Here is a 26,951-nt window from a genome sequence, read left to right as displayed (position 1 = left end):
CGTCCGTGACCAGCTAATCTCGGCCACCGTTAACACGGTCGATGCCACATTTTGCACACACACTCCCTGGATGCCAACGATGAACCAAACTTTCCAGAACGGCCTGTTATAGCGCCACCAGGAGGCCGCTTTGTGCAAAACAAGTTTTTGCACAGTACACCTACAGATTTTGTCCAAACATCGCGCAAATTGGTACACAGTCTCTCTAGAGCCATTCAACGAAACCGGTCTTTCAGATTTCTCAGACTCCATCCTGATTGGTTAAGATTGGCTTCCAAAGTTCACAGGAGTGCTCAGTTTCAAACAAAATGCTGCAAATCATGAACACATCGCGTGATTTCCGTGAAATTGTGCACCCACATTCCCACTAGGCCGAGGACGAAATGCCACATGAACAATTTCAACTCAGCCTCAAGGTGGCGCTATAACTGGCCGAAAAGTGTTTTTACCTCTAACTGCACGGATCTGTGGATAACTTTGTATGCCAACTCCCTAGAGGCCAAGGAAAAACCTTTGCCTGGAATTTTTCACATCTGCTCATCCTGGTGGAGACCTGTGCCCAGAAGGGCACTTTTTCTAGTTTTTACTGATTATGTATATAGTATACGTATGACTAGCTCTAAATGATGACGTAAGAAATATGGTCATTTGTGGTCATTTGGTCCCAGCAAAACAGGCACAGATTTGATGTTTTTCTGCATAAACATCGAATGGCGGGACAGCTGTCACGGCGGAAGAGACCGGGCGAAAACATTACTTGCGCGCTCTGCTTGCGCAAGTAATAATGTAAAGTAGGTTATGGTTCTTCGAAGATCAATGGGACTGGAATACTAAAGAGAGGGCAGTGATCCAAGCACTCAAAAGGTTAAAAATGAGGAGAGTGGATGAATATACATACTTTATTTATAACTTTTATAAATAAAGTACATCTATTTTTATCCACTCTCTCCTCACTTTTAACCTTTTGAGTGCTCTTGTAGAAATGTTTATTTATTTGCCCCGTGTCATAGAGCAATGTATGTATATTATTTGTTTCAGTTTGCTGGAAACTAGTATTCCATAGTATTTATTAGCTATATTACAGCAGTCCCAGTCAGATTGACGTGTGTAAGAGCTCCCCTCCAATCGGTGCCAGTGATGCATGGTACCTCCCCAAACAAGGAGGTTCCAGAACACTGACCAATCATAGGACGACGGCGTCTCCGTGGCGCTTATAAATCCAGCAGTTTGCTCTGCTTAGTCATTCTATTCTCGACCTCTTTAGAACAGACAATGGCAAGAACTAAGCAGACAGCTCGTAAGTCCACCGGGGGCAAGGCGCCCAGGAAGCAGCTCGCCACTAAGGCAGCTCGTAAGAGCGCTCCGGCGACCGGCGGAGTGAAGAAGCCTCACCGTTACCGTCCCGGTACAGTGGCTCTGAGGGAGATCCGTCGTTACCAGAAATCCACCGAACTGCTGATCCGCAAGCTGCCCTTCCAGCGCCTGGTGAGGGAGATCGCCCAGGACTTCAAGACCGACCTGCGCTTCCAGAGCTCCGCCATCATGGCTCTCCAGGAGTCCGCAGAGGCTTATCTGGTCGGTCTGTTTGAAGACACCAACCTGTGCGCCATCCACGCCAAGAGGGTGACCATCATGCCCAAAGACATCCAGCTGGCCCGTCGTATCCGCGGAGAACGTGCTTAAACTCATCTGTCACTGCCACCCCCCCAAAACGGCTCTTTTAAGAGCCACCAAATGTGTTATTTAAAGAGCTATTATCCTTTGATATTGACTATTTATGCACTTTTAACTAACTTCACAATGAGCCAAAAACGACTGAAATTATTCCTTTTGGTGTGCTGAGAGACTAACACATGTGCACAGTGTTTATTCATCAATGCCATTGCACAATAAAACGCAACAATGCAAATCCTGTATATCATTGGAGTTGCATTGTGTCAAGGCTATAATAAGTCATTAAAACTGCTACATGTGCGTGCTCCTTACTATTAATTATCTCAGACAACCATTCACATGAAATTATTATTAGTTTAGCATTCATTTGTAAGTAATCACTTTTTGGGGTTACTATAAAAGGCAAAGCCAATTTTATTTCAACAAGGCAATTCAATGTGCTTTACACAGAACACCAAGCAAAGGAAACATTTGTGAAATGACATTAATTAGAATACTGAATACAATGCAAACAAACCACACCTGTGTGAAGTGAGGGGCGCTCTTATCATACATCATCTCATTCTGGCCAATCAATGTATGTCCTCGTCCTCAATGTTTGTGTTAACACAAACACTCAGAACTGGCCATTCATTGTCGATGGCATTTCATGTTTGTGTTTAGGACACACTGTTTACGTGCACACTAATTGCCTTCAGCTCCTAGTCCTGTAAATGTTTTAAACCTTTTTGTCATCAGTAGGCTTTTTTTGTTGTTTCATGCTCTTTAAATGTTGTAATATTGTATTTTCCTTATATAAAGTATTGCTAAACGTTTATTTTAATGTTGTATTTTATGATGTCATTTTTATATGGTAAGCACTTTGGGTCAACTTCTGTTGTTTTTAAATGTGCTATATAAATAAAGGTGACTTGACTTGACTAAAGGCTCGACATAGATGGGGCTTGTGCCCCGCAAATAATAACAACACTGCAAGTCTGTGACTCTGTGTGATCTTGTAGATCTGCTATTCTGCTATTAATCAGCATCGCTAGGGGGGGGGGGGGGGGATACATCCTGATCCAGAGAATCACAACCTTAGATTTACTCCTTTTATGTTGAACTGACTCATGCAATACTGGAGAATGAAAACAGTTTGATCTGCACATCACTGCATTCATTTCTTAATGTTAACTTGAGTCCAGCTGTGTGAGGCTCCATAACCATAAAGGCCTATTCATAGTCTGGATCTTCGGTGGTGAGGTGACCACCGGACTACAACATGACGTCACTGAGGTGACCACCGGACTACAACATGACGTCACTGAGGTGACCACCTGACTACAACATGACGTCACGAGCCGTGGTGAAGAGCAAACCACCGCTCCAGCCCTTCCTTCTCTCTGTTTTTACTCACCACCGCTCAATGTTATTTCAGCTCCGGTGATCACCTCACCACCGAAATTCTAGATCTAGACTATGAATAGGCCTTAACCAAGCTTGTCTCAGAGTCACCTCACCTAAATATGCACTGCCACCTCTGTCATGAATCCATGCATTACTACTATAATGTACTTTGATATCACTGTTGAGAACGGATTACTTATAAGTAGTTAATTATTGGCCTCATTGATCATGAAACTTAGCTGAATAAATATTGAAAGAAAGTGTGGGTGGCTCTGAAAATAATACAGTAGTGTCCATAAAAGACATCCCTCCATATTGTCCATAATGTGACATTACAACAAATACTTTTGTATTAATACAAAAGTATAGTCTACTGTACACACCAGTTTAAGTCAAATAATTCATGCCAATATGTGTCACATGTGTCTGCTTACATCATCACATTATTGTCAGTGTTAATGGATGGAGTGTAACAGTGAAATTTTATGTGTGCCATAACCATAACCAAATATATAATGTACCTGTGTCGTTTTCTGTATTTTGATTATACAATACGTTTTTGACCACAAATGGACCAAGTGTTACAACCTCTGTCATTGGAAGTTGGTATCAACTCCACCAAGCAGTTGTCAACTGGAGTGTGTTTACTTGTGTCAGAAAACCTTCTGTTTATAGAAGAACGGAAGACAAAGCAAAAGTATAGTTTATGTTATTGCATCGCCATGCATGTCTGCTAAGACGAGTTTGAGTATCATTGTTAATGTATCGTAGTTTAAAATGTTTTATAAGACAAATGACAGAGGAAACACTGGTGTCAGACTGTGGAAGGGTGATGTTTTTAGCACATCACTTAAAAACTAGAGTGCCGTTTTCATATCAGATGTATTAATGTAAGAAAGGAGCATGTGTTTTAACTGATCAGCTCTTTGTTGCATTAAATAATATACCCAGTAGATAGTTATATGATGTTTTAATCGAGGAGAAAACACAAAAGTGTCACATTAAGATACTGCAGAAGAGCTGCTGTGTGTGTTGAGTCTAGATGGTTCTCATGTGGTGTTTAAGTCCAGCCCCTTCAGAGCGTTCGGCATCACTCTGAGAGTTTACTTTACAGGAGGAACAGCAACCTACTATCCGAGAGAATAATGGCAGAAGTCGCTCCAGCACCAGCTCCGGCCAAGGCCGCCAAGAAGAAGGCAGCTCCCCGACCCAAGAAGACCGGCCCCAGCGTCGCTGAGCTGGTCGTCGAGGCCGTGTCCGCCTCCAAGGAGCGGAGCGGTGTGTCTCTCGCTGCGGTCAAGAAGGCTCTGACTGCCGGTGGCTACGATGTGGAGAAGAACAAGGTCCGCGTAAAGACCGCCGTCAAGAGCCTGGTCACTAAAGGCACCCTGGTCCAGCTCAAAGGCACCGGCGCGTCTGGCTCCTTCAAGATTAACAAGGCAGAAGCGGTGAAGGTAAAGAAGCCTGCAGCTAAGAAAGCAGTCAAAGCAAAGAAGCCCGTTGCAGCCAAGAAACCCGCAGCGGCTAAGAAATCGCCCAAGAAGGCGGTGGCAAAGAAGCCCGCAGCCGCAAAGAAATCACCCAAGAAAGCCAAGAAACCTGCCGCCAAGAAAGTAGTAGCTAAAAGCCCGAAGAAGGCCGCCAAGAGCCCCAAAAAAGTGGCCAAGAAGCCCGCAGCAGCCAAGAAATCTCCAGCCAAGAAGGTTGCCAAACCCAAGGCAGCAAAGAAGGCAGCGCCCAAAAAGAAGTAAACTGTCTGCTCGATATTTATACCCACAAAAGGCTCTTTTAAGAGCCAACCACATTGTTTTATAAGAGTATCCTATCCTCACTATAATTGTGATCATGTGAGCACCAGGCAGTTTATGCCTGTGTATTAGAAATCTATCGATTCTAATCCGGCATATTTCTCATACCTAATACATGTCCTAATTCTTCTATAACATGAATAAGTTTGGTTCAAATCAACATTGAATAGTGGACAATGACATGTGACCAGATTTGACTGAGAGCCTGCCAAAATAGTTCCAAATCATAAAGGCCTACATTATTGAGACTGCAGCATGATGATGAAGATAAGTAAACATAGAATGTTATTTATGCTTTCCAAGGGTTTTTACTAGAGCTGGGACTCGATTAAAAAAAATAATCTAATTAATCAGAGGCTTTGTGATTAATTAATCTAGATTAATCGCATTTTAATCGCATATCAATATTCAACCCGAGAACAGCGAGAAACCTTTTTTTTTAATGTTTTTTGGTATCCCAGTGAATCAACGAATAGTGACTACAGGATACCACTCATTTTCAACATTTTACTGTCATTAATATACCTGTTGTGGAAATAATAATAAAATGTCACCCCATTCTGTGTTGCCTAGAACTGGAGGTCTGAAAAAAAATTAGTAACAGTAACAAGTACATCTCAGTGACATCACAAAGCTGTACTTACTTCATATTGTTACTGTTTTTTGTCAGACCTCCAGTTCTAGGCAACACAAAATGGGGTGACTTTTTATTATTTCCAGTTTTCAGTACTATAGAAAAGCGCCCAGTGAGAAACGTTCCACGGTGAAAAAAAAGGTGCGATTAATTTATCTGTAGTTAATCGCGATTACTTTTTCTGTAGTTAATTAATCTAAATTAATCGCAATTAGTCCCGGCCCTAGTTTTTACAAATGTTTACATATACATTATTGTATCAGTCTCTTGCATGATAATAATATTTCATATTTAACAATTATTAATAATAATATCTCAAACTTATGTAGCGCTTTTCTGAGTTGTGAGTACCCAAATACACTTTACAGATGAGGGGCAAGAAGAAGCAACATGTAAAATCAACTTTATTAGGGAGAGGGAAAAATAATAATAATGCCAAGGAATAAAACCAATAAAAACAGGGAAAGCAATATTGGAGTGGCAAAAATATTGACCAAAAATAACTGTAATTATATGATTATAGAGTTGAATAGCAATATTACTGTAAAAACAAATGGGTGATGTGAAGGGGGAGGAGTGTGTGTGTTGGCGGGGGGGCAGTGCACATTGGCAACGCCCACGTTTGCTCTCTCTGTCGTCCTCCCTTACGTCCTCAGAACACACATAAAAAGGCAAGGCTCTGAGCTCTCAAATCATTCACTTCTTGAACTACTGCTAAAGCAACGATGTCTGGAAGAGGCAAGGGAGGAAAAGGTCTCGGAAAAGGAGGCGCCAAGCGCCATCGCAAGGTGCTTCGTGATAACATCCAGGGAATCACCAAGCCCGCCATCCGCCGTCTGGCTCGCCGTGGCGGAGTGAAGCGTATCTCCGGTCTGATCTATGAGGAGACCCGCGGTGTCCTCAAGGTGTTCCTGGAGAACGTGATCCGTGACGCCGTCACCTACACCGAGCACGCCAAGAGAAAGACCGTGACCGCCATGGATGTTGTCTATGCTCTGAAGAGACAGGGACGCACTCTGTACGGCTTCGGAGGTTAATAACGCTGACTTGATCTAATCTACCGATCTAATCTAACGACCCAAAGGCTCTTTTAAGAGCCGCCCACACCTTCTTTAAAGAGTTTATTCAGACACTTTTCTATTAGATACCATATGGCAACTACAGTATTTATAAATTGATGTAACTTGTAGCTATATTTGTAGTGTATTAACTGAAGAAACTGCCCCATGAGGTCTAGCACGCCATGTCTGAAGACTGTCCAAGTACACCAGCTCCAAGTAAACATTTCTGTCTATCCAAATACATTTGTCGTTTCAGAGCCTGTCAGATAAACCAGCTAGTCCAGGTCAGTCGTCTCACGCTAATCTGAATTACAATGATAAAACTGCATTGATTCATAGACAAAAATATTGCTGTTAATGGGGTTCAACATTTGTATGAAACTACTTTAGAGAAGCTTGTCAAAAGGTGGATTAATATTACATTATCTACACTACATTAGCAATCATGTAAAATGAACACATATGATCACAAGTTAAAAAGGTCTATTAATAATACAATGGGTGAGTCCTGAGTGAGACGTTTATTAAGGGTGTTCTGAACAGGCAGCTGACAGGACGTCAGTTGTGGGTCCTCACAACCCCATAACGTCAACGTGGTGTGAGAGAGCTATGCTCGGCTGCTGACTTGTCATTTGGTAAGTTTAGCCTATATGTTCGTTTTGTAGGCTATATGTATCTATTGATTGTCATGGGTTTTGTATGATTGATGATGATATATTATTATTATTATTTCACTGACGTGTGCTTTATATTGTGTTTATATATTATATGCTATATTAGTAGAGTAGAGTTTATTTATTTTGGTCATTATAACAAATCACTACAGTCAAGTGCCTGCTTTTTTTTTGTTGCAAAAGAAACAGACCAAAAAGGTGTAGGCTGAAGCCTAAGCTTATAGTGCCTACCCTTCTAACAGATAAATGGCTTTCATAGGTAAAATAATACAACAAAGCAAACAGAAGGGAGAAAAAAAACAAACAAACACAACATAAAACAAAAACAAAGACAGACAGGACAATACAGTTAACAGGAACAAGACAAAAAATAACAAAAACAACAAAACAAAACGAGAAAACAAAACATCATATCTATACAATTTTTTAAATTTATTGTACTACAGTTTTTTTGTTCGTCATCCAATCCATTCCACAGCTTGACCCCTCTGACCGATATGCACCTCTCTCTGATGTTTGTTCTAGCATTTGTTCGTTTGAATAATGGAAGTGCCTCTTAGGTTGTAGCGGCTCTCTCTAGGCCAGAACAGCTCTTGGATACAGCTCGGGAGCAGGTGATTGTGTGCCTTATACATTGTTATTGCGGTATTTAGATCTACTATATCTTGGAGTTTTAGGGTGTTTAATTGAATGAATAATAGGTTGGTTGGTGCGTAATAATCAGATTGGGTGACAATTCTTATGGCTTTTTTTTTTAAGTAGGAATATTGGCTGGATAGTTGTTCCACACAGTAATTGATGTATGGGAGTACGAGGGAGCAATACAGCATATAGTGAGTTCTGGTTTAGAATAGGTTTAGCTTTATACATTATAGCAATGGTTTTAGATAATTTTGTCCTTGGATTATTTATATGCGGTTTGCCGGTTTCCAATTAAGTTTACTGTCAATAATTTATTCTCAATATTGAATTGTGACAGTTGTGCATTACATTATAGATTTGGCATACCTGATATTGTAATCTGTATATTATTCAACTGTTGGGTCATTGCTTATGGGTGCATGCTTTAGAGCAGTGGTTCCCAAAGTGGGGTCCGGGGACCCCCAGGGGTCCTTGAGGGGGTCCCCAGCTAAATGATAGTTTAGAACCAAATGGACCCTTATGGTTCTGTAACTCTGAATGGTACCAAATGGACCCGATGGTTCCATTCGTACACTCAGAGTTACAGCAACATTGATTTTACAATATAAATCAGGGGTCCCAGAGATAGAAATGTCATTAAATTCCACCCCTGTTCATCAATGGGGACTGTGTGGAGAGGGCGTCCTCTTGCCGTTTTCTGGGAGTCCACATGGAGGAGGGCTTGACCTGGAGCACGAACACCTCTGAGCTGCTTTCATTGTTGCTGTTTATGTCCCACCCAGCGCAAATGTAAAGGATGCCATGAGCAAGTTATACAGTGCCATCAGTGAGTTACAACTGGCTCATCCTGATGCTTTTTTTCTGGTGGGGGGAGATTTCAACCAGGCAAATCTGTCCTACCTAAGTTCTATCAACATGTTAAATGTGCAACAAGGGGGGAAAACACATTGGACAAAGTGTACACAAATATTAAAAAAGCATATAGAGCACGTAGCCTACCACATATTGGAGGTTCTGACCACTTGACTGTGATGCTGACGCCCACCTATAAACCAAAGGTGAAGCAGGAACGCCCAGTCACAAAGGAGATCAGAATATGGCCAGGGGGGGCTACAGAAACACTGCAGGGGTGCTTTGACTGTACACTATGGCATGTGTTTAAAGAGGCAGCGACATGTGAGGGGGTCACAGATTTACAGGAATACACAGAGGCTGTGACAGGTTATGTAACCAAGTGCATAGACGATGTGACTGTAATGAAGACGATACAAGTACGCACTAGCCAAAAACCATGGCTGACCAAGAAGACACGCCTACTATTGAGGGCCAGGGATGTCGCCTTTAGATCTGGCGATCCAGTGGCCTATAGGAAGGCAAGGAACGACCTGGACAGAGGCATAAAAGAGGCAAAAGGAATGTATGGGAAAAGGATGGCAAGTCAATTTAATGACAACAAGGACACTCGGAAACTGTGGCAGGGATTTCACCCAGTAACGGGCTACAAGCCTGCTTCGCAGCCAGCCCCCACCGATCCATCACTTCCTGACAACCTCAATGCCTTTTACACACGGTTTGAGGCCACAAATGACAGGGAGGTGCAGAGATTTCCATTCTCACCCACAGACCAGGTGCCCCAGCTATCCACCACTGAGGTTAAGAGGGCCTTTTCCAGCATTAACCCTCGAAAGGCTACTGGACCAGACAATATACCAGGCTGGGTGCTGAAAGACTGTGCAGAGCAGTTAAAAGATGTTTTTACTGACATTTTCAGTAAAGTGCCTGCCTGTTGGAAGAGCGCCACCATTATACCTGTGCCCAAAAAGCCCAGCCCAGGCTGCATGAACGACTACCGCCCTGTGGCCCTTACCCCAATCCTTATGAAATGCTTGGAGAGGCTGGTCATGGAACGCATTAAAGGAGGCCTCAGCGCCGACCTGGACCCATACCAGTTCGCTTACAGACCAAACCGGTCTACAGAGGATGCTATTTCCACCATGCTCCACCTCACTCTGTCGCATCTGGAAAAGGCAGACACCTATGCCAGGATCCTTTTTCTAGACTTCAGCTCTGCCTTCAACACTATCATACCACAGCAGCTGGTGGAGAAGCTGAGGGTGTTGAAGGTGGACAATGTTACCTGTAATTGGATCCTGGATTTCCTGACACAGCGGAGGCAAACAGTCAAAGTAGGCAACATAACATCCAAAGCCATTGAAGTGAACACAGGATCTCCTCAGGGATGCGTACTGAGTCCCCTGTTGTTCACTCTTCTTACACACGACTGCAAGGCCAGGTTCAGAAGCAACCACATCCTAAAATTTGCGGACGACACCACCGTGGTCGGCCTCATAACAAAGGGGGATGAAGCTGCCTACAGAGAGGAGGTGGAACAGTTGGCAGCTTGGTGCAAGGCGCACAATCTTTCCCTCAATAACAGAAAGACCAAGGAAATGATTGTGGACTTCAGGACGAGAACCAGGCCACAACAGCATCCTATGACCATCGACGGCTCAGCCGTAGAGAGGGTAAAAAGCACCACTTTTTTGGGAGTGCTGCTGACGGACAACCTGGCCCGAGCAGCAACACCACTGCCATCATTAAAAAGGCCCAGCAGCGTCTCTACCCACTCCGTCAGCTGAAGAGAGTCGACCTGCCTGTCCCAGCCCTGACCATGTTTTATAGAGGCACTATTGAGAGCATTCTCACCTATTGTTTTACCTCCTGGTATGGAAGCAGCACGGCTGAGGAGAGGAAAAAGCTGGACAGGACGGTGAGAACAGCCAGCCAGGGAAACGGTACAGGAGCATCAGTGCCAGGACAGAACGGATGCGGAGCAGCTTCTTTCCCCAGGCAATCAGGCTCCTGAACTCTAGCCTCCCTGGCAGATAGGACATGAACTGTGATCTATGTTCAGTTTTTTAAATGGTTTTTATTCTATTAATCTTTTATATGGATCCCTGTAGTTTTTAGGACTTATTTATACTTAGTATTGTCTTGCACTGATAATTTATTATTGTATGAGCCTGTGCTGTCTTTTTGAACTAGGAGAAACGTTTTTTCTGCTGCTACAGTTGGAAACAAATGACAAAATAAAGCAATCTTGAAATCTTGAAGGCCCAGCAGAGACTCTACTTCCTGAGGGAGCTCAGGGGGAACAACATCACACAGAGACTGCTGGTGTCCTTCTATCGGTGCTCCATAGAGAGCATATTGACTTACTGCATATGTGTGTGGTATACCAGCTGTACAGTGTGTGTGTGGTACACCAGCTGTACAGTGTGTGTGTGTGTGTGTGGTATACCAGCTGTACAGTGGCTCCAGGGGGTCATAAATACAGCACAGAAGATCGTTGGCTGCCCTCTCCCCACACTGGAAGAACTACACAGAGACCGCTGTCATAAAAAAACTCTGAACATTATGAAAGACACTTCCCACCCTGCTCACTCACAGTCACTGTTTGAACTGTTGCCATCAGGCAGACGGTACAGAGTGATCAAGTCAGGGACCAACAGATTCAGTAACAGCTTCTATATTTTTTTTCTCTGCTACAATAACAGTACAATAAGGGTTTGTTGTGCGATAACAGCTGAAATTACATGTTTGTGCATTAGTGCTGCTGGGGTTGTGCAATAACAAGAAGCCATGTGTGTTTTGTTTTAGCTTGTACAGTATGTTGTTAACTGATTGGTTGGCACTTTTAATTTCGTTGTACACGTTGCAATGACAAATAAAGATCTATCTCTAAATGGGGGTCTGTAGACTAATGCATGTCAAACTGGGGGTCCTTGAAATTAAACGGGTTGAGAATCACTGCTAGAGCTGTCATAATCTTCTCTTATGGGGGTCCCAGGCATATATTTTTCAAATGGGGGTCCGTGGGCTCATTAGTGTCAATTTGGGGGTCCTTGAAATTGCAAAGTTTGGGAACCATTGCTATAGAGGGTATGCACATGCATAAAGTCAATGGCAAATGGAGTGGCAAAGTGAGTTTAACATTGTTTAACGATGCTTAATGCACATATCGAGAGATGAAGTGCTTAATAATACACACAGACCTCTGACTGAGTGTAATAGTTGGAGCCACAATCTCAATGATTCACAGAATAAAGAGCGTGCTAATTAACATAGTTTCTGGTTCCTGGTTTCAGCCAAGAAAGCTTAGAGAAGGAAAAGACACCACCGTCATGGTGTCACGTGACTGGACGCCAGGGCTGCGCCATGACACCCCACCACGCCCCCATGTGCAAGAACTCGCAGCAGAAGTTCGATGAATACATTGGAGTGGATGGGAGCCCGCTGGACATCTTGTAAAGAAACATTATTTATGAACGATAGCGACCTTTGTCATATAATCGGTCCAGGAATATAATAGAAGACATATCACAGATTGTTTTCCGACTGGGTGTTTTTCGACTTGCTAACTGTTTCATTTTATTCAGAAATTTAAAGAGCACAGGGTACGTTTCTGGGCTGCATGGGCTTAGCCTGCTGGTGGCAGTATTGGGTTCACATCACAATCCTGCCTTCAAAAGCCTATATTGTTTTTAATTAATCAACATTACAAACTAAATAACGCTTTAAAAATGTTGAGAATAAAGGATTTTGCAATATTACAAAGTCAGTGGTGTTTGATGAAATACTTTTTTTCACTAAAGTAAAAGTTGCCTAGCAGTATCACAATGTAATATGCTCTACAAGTGGTTAAGTTTCAGAATAAATACGCAAATTAACAGTAGCCTTGGGACCAACCCACCTAGTATAATACAACAGTAGTTTTAAGTAGTACAATACAACTTAATAGTAGTCCAGTAATAACTAATAATTGTAGTGAAAGTATAATATTTGCATGTGAAATGTAGAGGTAATTAAACGATTTAAGAGTCATGTGTCCCTCAAAATATAGTAGGCATAGGCATACCTTAAAGAAGTTAATGCTTGCTCTATCAACTCCAGACATTGCCTTATTCAGTTTCAAGTTAAATATGAATGAATGACTGGATAAATGAAATTGTACTGGTACCACGGAACGTGACGCGCACGCACGCACGCATCGCGGCATGCACACAGAACAGCTGTAGGCTATAGCCTAAGCCTAAAACACAAAAGTAGACTTAAAATGGTCAGACAAACATCCTTACTGGACACTAGCGAAACTAAAAGGTTTGCTTTGGACGAATATATCTGTAACTGTTATTTGATGGAGGAGAACACCACACAGCAGCAGTAGCCTACTGGAGCCATAGCAGTCACACTCCTGTAACTTAAGTCAAGTGTGCATGGCATGCTTACCGGCTACGTGCGCTCACAGTCAGCTCAGGTATATAAACAGTTAAAGCTGTTGTTATGCAAAGTAGTGGCTATTTGAATTCGGCACGGTACTTTACACGGTGTGAAAATAGGGGGAGGTGGGCGGGTTGGTCCTAAGGCTACTGTTAATATGAAAAAAAGTATTTCATCAAACACCACTGACTTGTAATATTGCAAAATCCTTTATTCTCAACATTTTTAAAGCGTTATTTAGTTTGTAATGTTGATGAATTAAAAACAATATAGGCTTTTGAAGGCAGGATTGTGATGTGAACCCAATACTGCCACCAGCAGGCTAAGCCCATGCAGCCCAGAAACGTACCCTGTGCTCTTTAAATTTCTGAATAAAATGAAACAGTTAGCAAGTCGAAAAACACCCAGTCGGAAAACAATCTGTGATATGTCTTCTATTATATTCCTGGACCGATTATATGACAAAGGTCGCTATCGTTCATAAATAATGTTTCTTTACAAGATGTCCAGCGGGCTCCCATCCACTCCAATGTATTCATCGAACTTCCGCTGCGAGTTCTTGCACATGGGGGCGTGGTGGGGTGTCATGGCGCAGCCCTGGCGTCCAGTCACGTGACACCATGACGGTGGTGTCTTTTCCTTCTCTAAGCTTTCTTGGTTTCAGCAGAAGGTTTCTGTCAGGTAGGACCAGAGGACATGATGAAACCCACTCAGCTGATCATCATCTTACTTTGGAATGCTCAGAATATTTAACTGGAGAACAATTCATTGTTTTGAATAAACAGGGGAAGAACACACGCACACTCTCACACACACACACACACACACACACACACACACACACACACACACACACACACACACACACACACACACACACACACACACACACACACACACACACACACACACACACCTGTGTGAGCCTGCCACTGCCAGCTCTCTATTTTGGCTTTATAAGCACAGAAGAGCAGCATTTGTATAAATTAATTACAATTAGTTCATCATCAACTCATTATGATATTATAATATAATGGGAATATTGCCACTGTCTTAATGGACATCTAGATATACCTTTTATCATGAGGAAATGTGGAAAATAATAATAGCCTAATACCCAAAATATCTTTAAATTCTTAAAGGACCACTTTTCAACCTATCTTCATATAATAGGTCCTCACTAATAATCATGAAAAAATGAGTCTCATAGGAGGGCTGTGGGCAGTTCAGAAACCGTCTTCCAGTGACATCATCGATGGGGAATACAGGCTAATAAAAACTGCAGGCTTTCTAGTCCTGAAAAGTTGCAATGCGAAGATGGAAGCCATCGTTCTCACGATAATGAAAATCTAAACATTTTTGGGGAAAAAATCTTGTTTAAAAAGTAATCTGCCTAATGATGATGTCACTGGAAGACGGTTTCTAAACTGCCCACAGCCCTCCTATGAGACACAGACTGAGTAGGAAAAAAATCGTGCCATTTTATCATGATTATTAGTGTTGAAAAGTGGTGAAGTGGTCCTTTAATTTACTCTAAGTGTATATTAACCCCTCACCATGTTGCACGAGCGGGAAAACATTATGCAGGAACAAAGACAAGACACCACCCTCTTTGTGGCAGGATCAGATCAGCCAATCATATAAGGGAGTCGCACACTTAATTTGCATAGGCGTGCTATAAATACTGGTGCAACTCGGACCACAGATCACTTCTTATCTTCGTTCCACTGAGAAAGAAACATGCCTGAAGTAGCGAAACCAGCGCCCAAGAAGGGCTCCAAGAAGGGCGCCGTCTCCAAGACCGCCACGAAGGGTGGCAAGAAGCGCAGAAAGGGCAGGAAGGAGAGCTACGCCATCTACATCTACAAGGTCCTGAAGCAGGTCCACCCAGACACCGGTGTCTCTTCCAAGGCCATGGGCATCATGAACTCCTTCGTCAACGACATCTTCGAGCGCATCGCCGGTGAAGCCTCCAAACTGGCTAACTACAACAAGCGCCGCACCATCACATCCAGGGAGATTCAGACCGCCGTCCGCCTGCTGCTCCCCGGTGAGCTGGCCAAGCACGCCGTGTCTGAAGGCACCAAGGCTGTGACCAAGTACACCAGCTCCAAGTAAACTGTTCTGTCTGCTCTAAACACAACGGTCCTTTTAAGGACCACCCATCTTGTCCAACAAAGGGTTTATCCAAATACTATCAGCAAATGGCCTTTACAGACTGTCTGCTAATGCAGTTATTCCAGGTCAGTCATCTGACGCTGATCCGAATAACAATAATATCGTGTAAATAAAAATACATGACAAATGGAGCAAAGTTATCATTGCATAATATATAGACTTAATTTAAATGTCTATCACTGGGCAATGTGGGTGTCATAACGGCTGCTATGATCTAAAAAAAAAAGTATAATTCAAATGTCTTCATAATATCAGTTTAAATGGACAGCAGTGTAATTTCACTATTACTTATTTACATATATATATATGTAACTAGGACGTTAAATTGGAAATGACTCCTATCATAACAGTGGGTGGCTCTTTGTTCAGTCGAAATGAAGGTTTTGTACATGCCGATAGAAAATTACTAGATATCATGCAAGCGTTACACTTGGAGCATTAAACATTTAGGACCTCATGTAGAATGGAGCGGGAAGGGAAAATAATGCATTAACTACCACGAAGCAGTGTGGGTTCATTTAACTAATTTCCCATTCCAACTGAAGAAATTAAGCAATAACGCGCTGTTATGATTGCAGACAAGTGGACAGACTGGATAAATAGAAAGCTACGGTAAAAGTGAGCATTCAGAATATTGGAAATGACTCTTATGCAGAAACAGTGGGTGGCTCTTAAAAGAGCCTTTGTGGGGGTTTGTTCAGTCGTGTTAAGTAGATTTATTTCTTGGCGGCTTTCTCGGTCTTCTTGGGCAGCAGAACAGCCTGGATGTTGGGCAGCACACCGCCCTGAGCGATGGTCACTCCACCCAGCAGTTTGTTGAGCTCCTCGTCGTTGCGGACGGCCAGCTGGAGGTGACGGGGGATGATACGACTCTTCTTGTTGTCGCGGGCAGCGTTTCCAGCCAACTCCAGGATCTCAGCGGTCAGATACTCGAGCACAGCCGCCAGATAGACCGGGGCGCCAGCACCGACTCTCTGGGCATAGTTGCCTTTACGCAGCAGCCTGTGGACACGACCCACGGGGAACTGGAGCCCGGCACGGGATGAGCGGGTCTTGGCCTTCTGCCTGACCTTTCCTCCGGTTTTCCCTCGACCACTCATTTTGTAGGTTTAGTTGTAGAGTAATAACAGCTCGAAGAAATGTGATGAGAAACACAGGCGTGCGAGATCTTTTATATGTTCAGCTTAGTAAAGTATAGTGTGGGGGTTGTGCGCCCCACCAATCATAGAGACGGACGAGGGTGTGTATGAGTTTCCCACCAATCACTGCTAGTGGTGTGATCGGTTCCTCCCATTCTACACTCCGACTCCTCCCAAAGAGGGAGGTTCCTGACCACACATCTTCAACAACACTGAAAACTGTGCCTCTCAGAGCTAAAAGTTAAGTTACACGTCAGTACAACTGCTTTACAGAGAGAGAAATGTCATGAACCACGCAGACCACACCTAAATAAGATTAAGATGCTTCAGCTGACTGACTGCCTAATCTGACTATCTTATTCTTGTAAGTAAGCATAATCGTATATTGTATTGTAATGTACATAATAATACATAATATTGCATACATTGTATGCAATACTAAGTCCAAGACCCATTTTAGATCATCATAGGACAGGACCTGTGATGTCATACTATACTTTTTATTTGTGTTTTTTTCTATTCATTTGGTCATTAAAGGAACACTTCACCACTTTTCAACATATCTTCATATAATAGGTCCTCACTAATAATCATGATGATGATCTGTGTCTCAACCTGGGGGGTCCTTAAAATGAAAACTGGTGATATGACTTCTCCTCTGCATGCTGTAGAGGAGAAGTCATAACAGAACCATCTAAACTTTAGATGGTTCTGTTATGACTTCTCCTCTGCATGCTGTAGTGTTTAGATGGTTCTGTTATGACTTCTTCTCTGCATGTTGTAGTGTTTAGATGGTTCTGTTATGACTTCTCCTCTGCATGTTGTAGTGTTTTGATGGTTCTGTTATGACTTCTCCTCTGCATGCTGTAGTGTTTAGATGGTTCTGTTATGACTTCTCCTCTGCATGCTGTAGTATTTAGATGGTTCTGTTATGACTTCTCCTCTGCATGCTGTAGTGTTTAGATGGTTCTGTTATGACTTCTTCTCTGCATGTTGTAGTGTTTAGATGGTTCTGTTATGACTTCTCCTCTGCATGTTGTAGTGTTTTGATGGTTCTGTTATGACTTCTCCTCTGCATGCTGTAGTGTTTAGATGGTTCTGTTATGACTTCTCCTCTGCATGCTGTAGTATTTAGATGGTTCTGTTATGACTTCTCCTCTGCATGCTGTAGTGTTTAGATGGTTCTGTTATGACTATGGGAGCACGAGAGCACGCAGTGACTCCTGGGAGTCATTGGCGTGCTCGTCCCCCTGACTGCATTCTGGGTAATATAGTCACTATATGCAGAATCTCATTCCAAGTTTTCAAAAGCATAATGATAGGCATTATTCAACACAACATCTCAACAAGACTTGTTATGTGAGCTTTTGGATGTGCTCTTTAATCAGACCAAGTGTGTGTCCAGCGGAAAACCTCGTATGAATCTGATCTCAGGTCAGAATGGGTTAAAGTAGTGCCACCCGGGAGGGAACCGCTGAAGCGCTGAAACAATTCCACCGGCCCGTTGTCTTCCGATAAAAAAAAGAAAAGCTGCCATCGTCTTTTCTTCATAATAATTATAGATCCAGGCTCGCAGTATAAAGAGTACATGATGGAACAGTAGACGGGATGTGATTATAGGAGACGCCGTGCCGGGGAGCTGGCCGTCGTTTAGGAGACTGAACGAGAGGCCTGTCGGGGAGCTGGCCGTTGGTTATAGGAGACTGTTCGAGAGGCCTGTCGGGGAGCTGGCCGTCGGTTAGGAGACTGAAGGAGAGGCCTGTCGGGGAGCTGGCCGTCGGTTAGGAGACTGTTCGAGAGGCCTGTCGGGGAGCTGGCCGTCGGTTAGGAGACTGAAGGAGAGGCCTGTCGGGGAGCTGGCCGTCGGTTAGGAGACTGAAGGAGAGGCCTGTCGGGGAGCTGGCCGTCGGTTAGGAGACTGAAGGAGAGGCCTGTCGTGGAGCTGGCCGTCGGTTATAGGAGACTGTTCGAGAGGCCTGTCGGGGAGCTGGCCGTCGGTTAGGAGACTGAAGGAGAGGCCTGTCGGGGAGCTGGCCGTCGGTTAGGAGACTGAAGGAGAGGCCTGTCGGGGAGCTGGCCGTCGGTTAGGAGACTGAACGAGAGGCCTGCTGTCGCCCAGGCTATAGCGGGCGGAATGCAAAGACGTTTTAAGTTAGGCATGACACGAAAAATGTCTTCTAAATAATTTTCTGAAATACCTCATGTTTCTGTATCAGTGGTGTCTGAAATACCTCATGTTTCTGTATCAGTGGTGTCTGAAATACCTCATGTTTCTGTATCAGTGGTGTCTGAAATACCTCATGTTTCTGTATCAGTGGTGCTCAATGTTTCATGTAAGAACCCCACAAATTATCTGTTTTTTGCCGCCGACCCCCCATCTGAAAGTATGTTGTTCCAGGGACCCCCCCCACCTTCCCCCAGAAGCAAAGATATGAGTTAAAAATGTTCGCTCTGAAAGGATATATATATTCAAAGATTTGCAACACATTTTTGCGGTTTTTCTAATATAGCAGACCTACAAGCTCGTAGCGCGGCACTCGGTGCCGCGCTACGAGCTTGTAGATCTGCTATTTTTCAATAGCTAAAGTATAACATAATGCTTAAAACACCAAAGTTCATCACACTGTTGTCTTTTAGGATTGTCACCGTGGCGTCATATGGATTTATTCGCGTTGGAAGGTGTGCACCGACAGACAGGGCAGCATTAAACCATTTAGGCCGAAAAACCTCATGTTTCTGTATCAGTGGTGCTCAGTATTTCATGTCAAGGACCCCACAAATTATATGTAATATGCCTCCGCCCTAACCTGACGCTGCCAGATCCAAGAAGCTTGCTACACAAATTTGTTTCACAGCTTATTGGGATCTGGGATTGCGGAAGCAAATTCGATGACGGGGCTGTTCCTTTTTTTTCAAGATACTTGGTAGATGATTGGATGGGACCGTCTGTCTATCACCGTGTGGGCGTGCAAACACAACCAATCATATTGACGTGTCTATATAGCTTCACATCCGGTTTCGCACATATCCCGCCCTTAGCTCACGCTGATTGGTCCGGTACGGTACGGATTTTTGTCAGCTCAACTGCCTGAGAGATTCCAGATCAGTGCTGTGTTGGAACATGGTTACCCAATACCGCCCTCATCTGGCAGCGTCAGGTTACCTCCGCCCCGCCATCTGAAATATTGTTCCCCTATATATAGGGACCTCCCCAGAAGCAATGATTTTTGAGTTAAAATGTTGTAAAATTGTCTCTGTAATAATGTTGAAAGATTTGAGGCACATTTTCACGATTTCTTTTTCAAAAATAGCAGACCTGCCGCGCTATGAGCTTATTTTTCAATAGCTAAAGTATACCTGTAACAATGTTTTAACGCATTCTGAACGGGAACCCATTTTGGTGTTAGCATCATGTTATGCTTTAGCTATTGAAAAATAGCAGATCTACAAGCTCATAGCGCACCACCGAGTGGCGCGCTATGAGCTTGTAGGTCTGCTATTTTTTGAAAAATCGAAGAGCGACTGACATTTTTAGAATCTGATCTCAGGTCAGAATGGGTTAATCAGACCAAGTGTGTGTCCAGTGGAAACCTCGTATGAATCTGATCTCAGGTCAGAACGGGTTAAAACAGGAGTCTGACGGCCGATGCCGTGTTGTGTGACTCGTGTCACTGTCGCGTTCGTGTGCTTCGTTTTGCACATCACAAGGTTCTGTACTGGTTCTACAGGTTCTGTACTGTACTGCTGTATACCGCAATACTGCATATTGTTTGCCTGGTATTGGTTTGTTAACTGCTCCTGACGGAAGGTTCCTCCAGTTGCTATTGGCGTAACGTTACGTCTGATAAGCTTTACTATTGATATCAAACTGGATCGCCGATTTATTCTTATTCTTTTGCTTGGCCTTTCCTTCTTTAGCGATCCTAGACGGGTTTGCGCCTCCGCGCTGCCGTTCACTTCTTGTATACAGGCTGTGACTAAAAAGCTGAATAACTCCTGATCTACGGAGCTCTCCAAGAACGCCCGGTGTTCGGAGGTCTTTGCTGATTATCTGGTGATCTAGATGGGAACATTGGTGCTTTCTAGAGAAAGGATGGCTTCATTTTAGCTCGCTAGCATTGATGCTATTTATTTAGCATCTAAGATGGCCACCCGAACAGAATGTGAATCCAACGTGTGTCACACTACAAACGGCTCAGCAGTCGGCAAGTTGGCTCTTGCGTCCACCAAGTGGCAGTCTTTGTGTTAATGCCATGCTATACAAAGAAAAAAACCTAATTTGTGGTGGCGCTACCAATTGAAAAGCTTGGTGGCACCAGTGCTACCTGTGGAAACGTTAGTCTGGAGCCCTGTGTAGGACGGACATCGACACCAATAGCTGAATATCACACCCGTGTGAAGTGAGGGGCGCTCTTATCATCGTACATCATCATGACGTAATGTCTATTTGTTTCCGACACATATTATGACATCAATTCTCCATTAATTGTCAATGGGAATTCAGTGATTTAGAGAAAATCTACACTATTAGCTGAATATAGCGTCATGTGGATCTACGATGCCCATATTTGTGAAATGGGCAAAATCGGCGTTGTTACGAAGGGTTGCTCTGACATCATAGCATGGGTGTCACTCTGACGGCTCAAAGGTATAAATATAGGTGCCATATACGCCAGCATTAGATGGATTTGAGCCAGATGACCGAGATCAGGACGCCAAACTAGGACTTCATACCAGATAACCGAGATCAGGACGCCGAACTAGGACTTCATACCAAGATCCAGCTAACGACCGCCGGACTTCAAGAAGACTCATCTCTCAAGAGAACTTGACTCTGTTGACTCTGTTTCAAGAATGGTTCCAGAACTTCACAACATTACAGAACTACTTCAATTAGAATTTGGACAGGATGAACCGAGGCACGGACTAAGCCTGCTGTCGTATGCAGTCAGAGACCTGTTGGACATCGACGACTCGACAGACGTCATTACAATACGACGACCGTTTGACCCTGAATACAAAGACTATGGAGCCCATGTGTTTAAGAATCATGAACGTATTGTGCCAAAGTGGGTAGCCCAAAGGTCTACAATCTATACTTTGGGAAATCTAAATTCACCTGGAGCTCATCAACTACCACCCGGTGTGAGGTGGTTCTATGACAAAGCATCTGAGACTCAAGGCCGACTGGCTTTTGATCTTGACATTGACCTAGTGGACTACAGGCTGTTGTCAAACTTGGATAGGCTACTCCTTGTGGTCCCAAATCAACAGAGTGGTGGTTATGATGATACAGATACAATTGTGGAATCCGTGTATATTACACAGCATGTGTATAATAAAAAAAAGTTCGATTTCAATAACAGTTATCGCCTCTCGACCAACTTGTTCAAAGAGCTAAAAGGAAACCAGTTCTAAGTATTGGACCCTCGTCTGGTTCTGGTGTGTGACGACCCGGTTGATTATTTCCTTTGGTTCGGCGGCGGACAGACAGACAGGCCGGCCCGGGAGAAGATTAACATGACACGAGACTTGGTCACATTAAAACGTTCACAAAGTTTATTACCCATACAGAATCATATAGCCCTTGATCACTCAACAATAACATCAGCTAGCAGCAAGTTGACCTTGCTCTGTAAGGAATCTTACACAGTAACTAGTCAATTGAATTGGTGTAACAATTTACACTCATTATTATTAAGTAAATCTAAATAGCTTGGAATTGAGTAAATCTAATTCAAATTAATCATTTATTCCAATGCATATATTTTGAGTAGAATTTTAAAAAATCAATTAAATCTAAGCAAAAATATTGTGTATATATTAATCAAAAATAATATACTCTTCCATAAATATAATTAAAAAGATTATTAACATCTAAGCAAAACTATTAAGTTCATATTAATCAAAAATACACTCTTCCATTAAAATAATTAAAAATATAAATTAATATCCAAGCAAACATGGGACACTTAATTTAGCATTGATTTCATGATGTGACTGCAAACCTGTAGTGCAAAAATCATCATAGAACTGACTGATAAAACTATTGTGGCCTTAAACCACTAAACTCGCACAACATACAATAAATACCCTGTTTTGTTTGATAAAATTGACTAAAACAATTGTGACCTTCAAACAACAAAGGAAACACCAGCACAATTTCACATGGTTTATTACCTCTGACACAAACAAAGTGCATAAAACCAAATGCATTCAATCCACAGACCATGGTCTGACTACCATGTAAAAAACTGAGTTCTCAAAAACTGAGACACTAAATACTTTAAAACATTTTAATTGTTTAACATTTAAACTTTTTAACCATTTGGATAAGCAAAATTCACCATTCACCGGCATACAACATTTTAACTCAACACTGTACGTGTATATGAAATATAACTCTTGAAGGTGTACTTTAACAGCTTTGGGTAACTGAGGTTGAGCGCATAGCATAAACCGATGAGGACACAGCAGGCCCTGGCGATTGATCCAAGTCCCTTCACCACTTCCACACCCTCCAGAACAATGCAGACGTCTGTGCTGTCACTGGTCGAAGACACACACACAGTGATTCCAACTGTGAGCCGCTCCTGTATCTCCTCCAAGTTGTCGGTGTCCTGCAACATGAAATTGCCATAGTTTAATAAAACATCCACAGGGGGGCGGCGGTGGCTCAGGGGTAGAGTGCCTGGATGGTAACCGTAAGGTTGCCAGTTGAAATATTTACTACAGGTAGTTCTGACCATTGACCATCTTCTGGTTTAAATAGGTTAGTATCTAGCCATGCTGAATTAAGCATAAAACACACCTAGCCGTTAATAGAAGATTTGAGAATGGATTCATCATTAGAAATATCATCAGTTGTGCCGATTAGTGATTAGACGGAGTTTGTCAGAGCAGCAGCATTATTGACTTAAGAATGGAACAGAAAGGGCAGGTATACTCCTGAGCCAAATATTTCCTGAGGTGGTACTTCAGTATAAAAAGGTTGGGAACCAATGGTCTACACCACACATGCACTCATCCACTTTAAAAAAAGGAAGGATGATTATAATGACCATGTGAGGCTTTATGCTGCCCAATTATAATATTCCACAGCATGTACAGTTTCTTCTGGAAAAAATGTTGTTCATCTCTCCAGTACAGTTCAAAGATGTGTAGTGTTGATATCAGATGTGTCAAACATCTGCATCAACCTACTAGACAACATGAAATAAGTTCACCTACGTTGAAAAATGTGATGAGATTCCCCGCATCTTCTCGAACGTACTCCATGAGGCCCCGAACCACAACATCTCTGTCCTTCTCAGGTACACCGTGCTGAGAGAGAGTCCTATATCAATGATTACAGAATACAGTGGTATTTACCCCATTTAGACCTGAGGACGATTCTACAAATGCCTTCTAAATCCTGACAAGTTCTGAAAAACCTCATGTTTCTGTCAGTGGTTCTCAAACTATTTCATGTCAAGGACCCCCAAATATATATGTAATTGGCCGCCAACCCCAATCTGAAAATGTTTTTCCAGGGACCCCCCCAGAAGCAAAGATTTGAGTTAAAAACATTCGCTCTGAATTCACAGATTTTTCAATAATAGCAGACTAGTTCATACTAGCGCGCCACTCGGTGCCACGCTATGAGCTTGTAGATCTTCTATTTTTCAACAGCTAGAGCATAACATAATGCTTAAAACACCAAAAGGGGATAACACTTAAAGAGCGAGTGAGTTTAGATTTGATCTACCTCCAGCAGTCCCAATATGCTCTTCAGCCTTTCTCCCTGGGCTCCACCTCTGGAACGGAAGAGATCCAGCAGCTTGGGAGTGTACCGGTCCAACGCCGACATCAAAGTAGGCTCCAGCTGCACGGTGGTAATTCTCATGAATTCTGCACTTATCTGAAATACAAAAAGACAAGGCAACAAAGATATCACGTTAGTTGTAAACTGCATGAGTAAGACATTACGGTTGACTGATGTCATAATGCATGAGGTATATAAATTACTTTTACATTTAATATATATATATATATATATATATACTTTTTTAGGGGCGTTAGCCCCCATATGTCCAGCTTTGAGGGCCTGTGTAACCAAACATTGACAACAAAGTGAGGACGCAAATTGTGATTGGCCAGCATGAGATGATGTATGATGACATGATAAGAGCACACCTCACTTCAGACTGGTATTGAGGATAGTTTAAGGTTTGTGTTGTCTGAACACAGACATTAAATGCCATTGAGAATGAATGGAGAATCTACGTCACATGTTTGAGCAAATCGGCATATGTATGTCAGTGGGAACTATATGTGTCTCAGTTGTTACATATAAGATAACGTTTTGAAAAAGGATTTAAGGTTTTCAGAAAACGTAGGTTAGGTTTTAGAATGGGCCTCAGGTCTAAACAAAAACTATCTGATTAAAATGGCTACTCACCTGAGCATGCTCAAATATGGAAGGCCAACTCTGCAACATCTCATGCTTCTGCTTCAGAAGCTTCTGCTTCATCCTGATGGAATCTAGATAAATGTGTCCGGAGACACAAAAGTGTCTTAAAAGAGCAGGGGCAACTGTGTAGACATGGTATAACTTCAAACCAGGTTAGCCCTGGTTGTCCCTCTAAATCCAGTAGCATAAAATATTTTTAAAGCTGTAACTGAATAGTAAACACTACAGAGAAGTGAAGAACCTCACCTCAGTCACCACAAAATGTCCAGTTGACCACTGGAAAGTAGGAACAGCAGGAATTCTGTTGGTCACCTGAAGGGGAGACAAAAAGACAAGCTGTTCTCAGTTGAGCACAATGCGGATGCTGCGTAAACACTACTGTGAAATAAATATTTTTTTAGGCCTGAAAAAGTGTCTTCTAAACCCTGACAGTTTTCTGAAATACCTGTTTCTAGGCCTATATATACACTAAAGAAGGCTTAATTGTCATTTAGTCAAATGGTGCAGTCACGGCCCTGTTTTGTGAAAGACCTTCTAACATTTTCACTGTGCAGTTCCACATGTTGACAGAACTAGTTGCTCTGGCTGAACAAGGGTAACAGTCAACCAGACAACCCCAGCCACCTCACAGTGAGCCACATCATAACACACGTCGCGGCCTTGTTCATCTGCTTTTTTCAATTGGGAGCATGTAGATTGGCATTGTACACCAACATTACATTAGCAGGATTTGACTGAGGTAAAATGAGATGCGTCCATATGTCCCGCTTTCAAAATACTGGGTGCATTTTCTGTATGACTTATTGTTAATATCAGCCTATTCCTCCATAGAGTTGGCCTTTTGCACATGACCATTCATTCTATATTCCGTTTTGATATTAAAGTTGAGAAGAGAAATGCATACGCAAGTGGTCAAAGTTAAAAAGAAACGGTGCGAAAGTAGCAGATCTACAATCTCCCAATGCATTACGATTTCACTACGATTTCATAGAATGCAATGGCAAATTATGTTGAATACAGGCCATACAATTGTATGTATTCATACTGATGTATTCTACACCAATAAACAGGATCAGATCATCTTGTGTTTTATCTAACACATTTTGTAAGCCTATGCATATATGCACATACTCATAGTAGTTTTCTTCTACAGTATCTTGCATATACCCATAGTCTACACTCATACTCCATACAAAATAATAGCTAATATATCTTAATATCTGACAATGTTCATTTCAAATTAAATTAATTTGAAAATCTATATCCATCATGACAAACCATTAGTTGTATATGAATGTGTGTACCTGAAACTATTGTATGATCTGTCTGTAATCAGGGCTGGATTACCCCCCAAGCATGTGAAGGGTGTACACCAGTGCATGCATACAGTAATTAAGAATTAGGAAATTAGAAAAGTTCTCACAATGATTGGTATATCTGATGAGGCCTAATGATCCAAACCTTGTAGGTAGAGTCTACCTACAAGGTTTGGATCATTAAACATAAAACTGGTCTCGCTACTTATACCTGGTAGACAGTAGCGAGACCAGTTTTATGTTTCATGGTAAAAGTTATAACCCCTTGTAAAGAAAACTGTGATACGCACATGTGATGCTCACTAAAGTGATTGTATTATTTGTAACCAGTGTCTTTCTTTTTAACTCGGTTTGTGTTTTCATGTAATTCTCCAACAAAACCACAGATAACCTGGCCAATAGGTGGCAGTGTAGGACCACAGGTAAAACCTGTCTTTCCAAAAGTGTAGTGTCTTCAGCGCACGCGCCACCGTCTCCCCCCATAACTCTAGGAGATGGTGAACAAACGCTACAGGTTTTGCTGTCTCCCTTCTGTTTAAGTGCCAGGACCGTAATCCCGTCTTATGGACGTCTTTGCAATGGGTGCCATATATAATAATATAATAATATATATATATATATATATATATATATATATATATATATATATATATAAATGATATACTATCTGAGTCCCGCCCCTCTTCACCGTCTCCGGTGAAGAGGGG

At 42.5% G+C, this 26,951-nt stretch overlaps 5 protein-coding genes and 1 long non-coding RNA gene across 6 annotated transcripts; 4 read left to right on the top strand and 2 right to left on the bottom strand.

The window, feature by feature from the left end:
- Nucleotides 1-1,272: 1,272 nt before the first annotated feature.
- On the top strand, nt 1,273-1,683 carry LOC310870722 (histone H3.2-like; the record flags this gene model as incomplete). Its single annotated transcript, XM_083782002.1, has 1 exon — nt 1,273-1,683. The coding sequence occupies one exon, from the start codon at nt 1,273-1,275 to the stop codon at nt 1,681-1,683; it is 411 nt and encodes a 136-aa protein (XP_083638128.1).
- Nucleotides 1,684-4,188: 2,505 nt separating this feature from the next.
- On the top strand, nt 4,189-4,906 carry LOC310870720 (histone H1-like). Its single transcript, XM_083781999.1, has one exon. The coding sequence runs from the start codon at nt 4,206-4,208 to the stop codon at nt 4,809-4,811; it is 606 nt and encodes a 201-aa protein (XP_083638125.1). The 5' UTR covers nt 4,189-4,205; the 3' UTR covers nt 4,812-4,906.
- Nucleotides 4,907-6,227: 1,321 nt separating this feature from the next.
- LOC310870730 (histone H4) lies at nt 6,228-6,539 on the top strand (the record flags this gene model as incomplete). Its single annotated transcript, XM_083782010.1, has 1 exon — nt 6,228-6,539. The coding sequence occupies one exon, from the start codon at nt 6,228-6,230 to the stop codon at nt 6,537-6,539; it is 312 nt and encodes a 103-aa protein (XP_083638136.1).
- Nucleotides 6,540-14,897: 8,358 nt separating this feature from the next.
- LOC310870726 (histone H2B 1/2-like) lies at nt 14,898-15,285 on the top strand. Its single transcript, XM_083782006.1, has one exon. The coding sequence runs from the start codon at nt 14,900-14,902 to the stop codon at nt 15,275-15,277; it is 378 nt and encodes a 125-aa protein (XP_083638132.1). The 5' UTR covers nt 14,898-14,899; the 3' UTR covers nt 15,278-15,285.
- A 768-nt stretch (nt 15,286-16,053) lies between these two features.
- On the bottom strand, nt 16,054-16,437 carry LOC310870724 (histone H2A-like; the record flags this gene model as incomplete). The annotated part of the gene is made up of 1 exon (XM_083782004.1): nt 16,054-16,437. The coding sequence occupies one exon, from the start codon at nt 16,435-16,437 to the stop codon at nt 16,054-16,056; it is 384 nt and encodes a 127-aa protein (XP_083638130.1).
- A 6,583-nt stretch (nt 16,438-23,020) lies between these two features.
- On the bottom strand, nt 23,021-24,363 carry LOC310870736. The gene is made up of 3 exons (XR_014570257.1): nt 24,224-24,363; nt 23,707-23,799; nt 23,021-23,096 (listed from the first exon to the last, which is right to left on the bottom strand). It is a non-coding gene; the product is annotated as an uncharacterized lncRNA (long non-coding RNA).
- Between the last annotated feature and the right edge of the window lie 2,588 nt (nt 24,364-26,951).

The sequence above is a fragment of the Protomyctophum parallelum genome (genome assembly GCF_964188405.1).
Source record: "Protomyctophum parallelum genome assembly, chromosome: 14".
Taxonomy (NCBI): domain Eukaryota; kingdom Metazoa; phylum Chordata; class Actinopteri; order Myctophiformes; family Myctophidae; genus Protomyctophum; species Protomyctophum parallelum.
Note: the sequence above shows the minus strand (reverse complement) of the source record. Positions and strands in the feature narration are given on the sequence as shown.

Bases quoted from the DNA above. Each gene is read 5' to 3' on its own strand.
- LOC310870720 (XM_083781999.1), top strand. From the start codon at position 4,206: ATGGCAGAAGTCGCTCCAGCACCAGCTCCGGCCAAGGCCGCCAAGAAG.
- LOC310870726 (XM_083782006.1), top strand. From the start codon at position 14,900: ATGCCTGAAGTAGCGAAACCAGCGCCCAAGAAGGGCTCCAAGAAGGGC.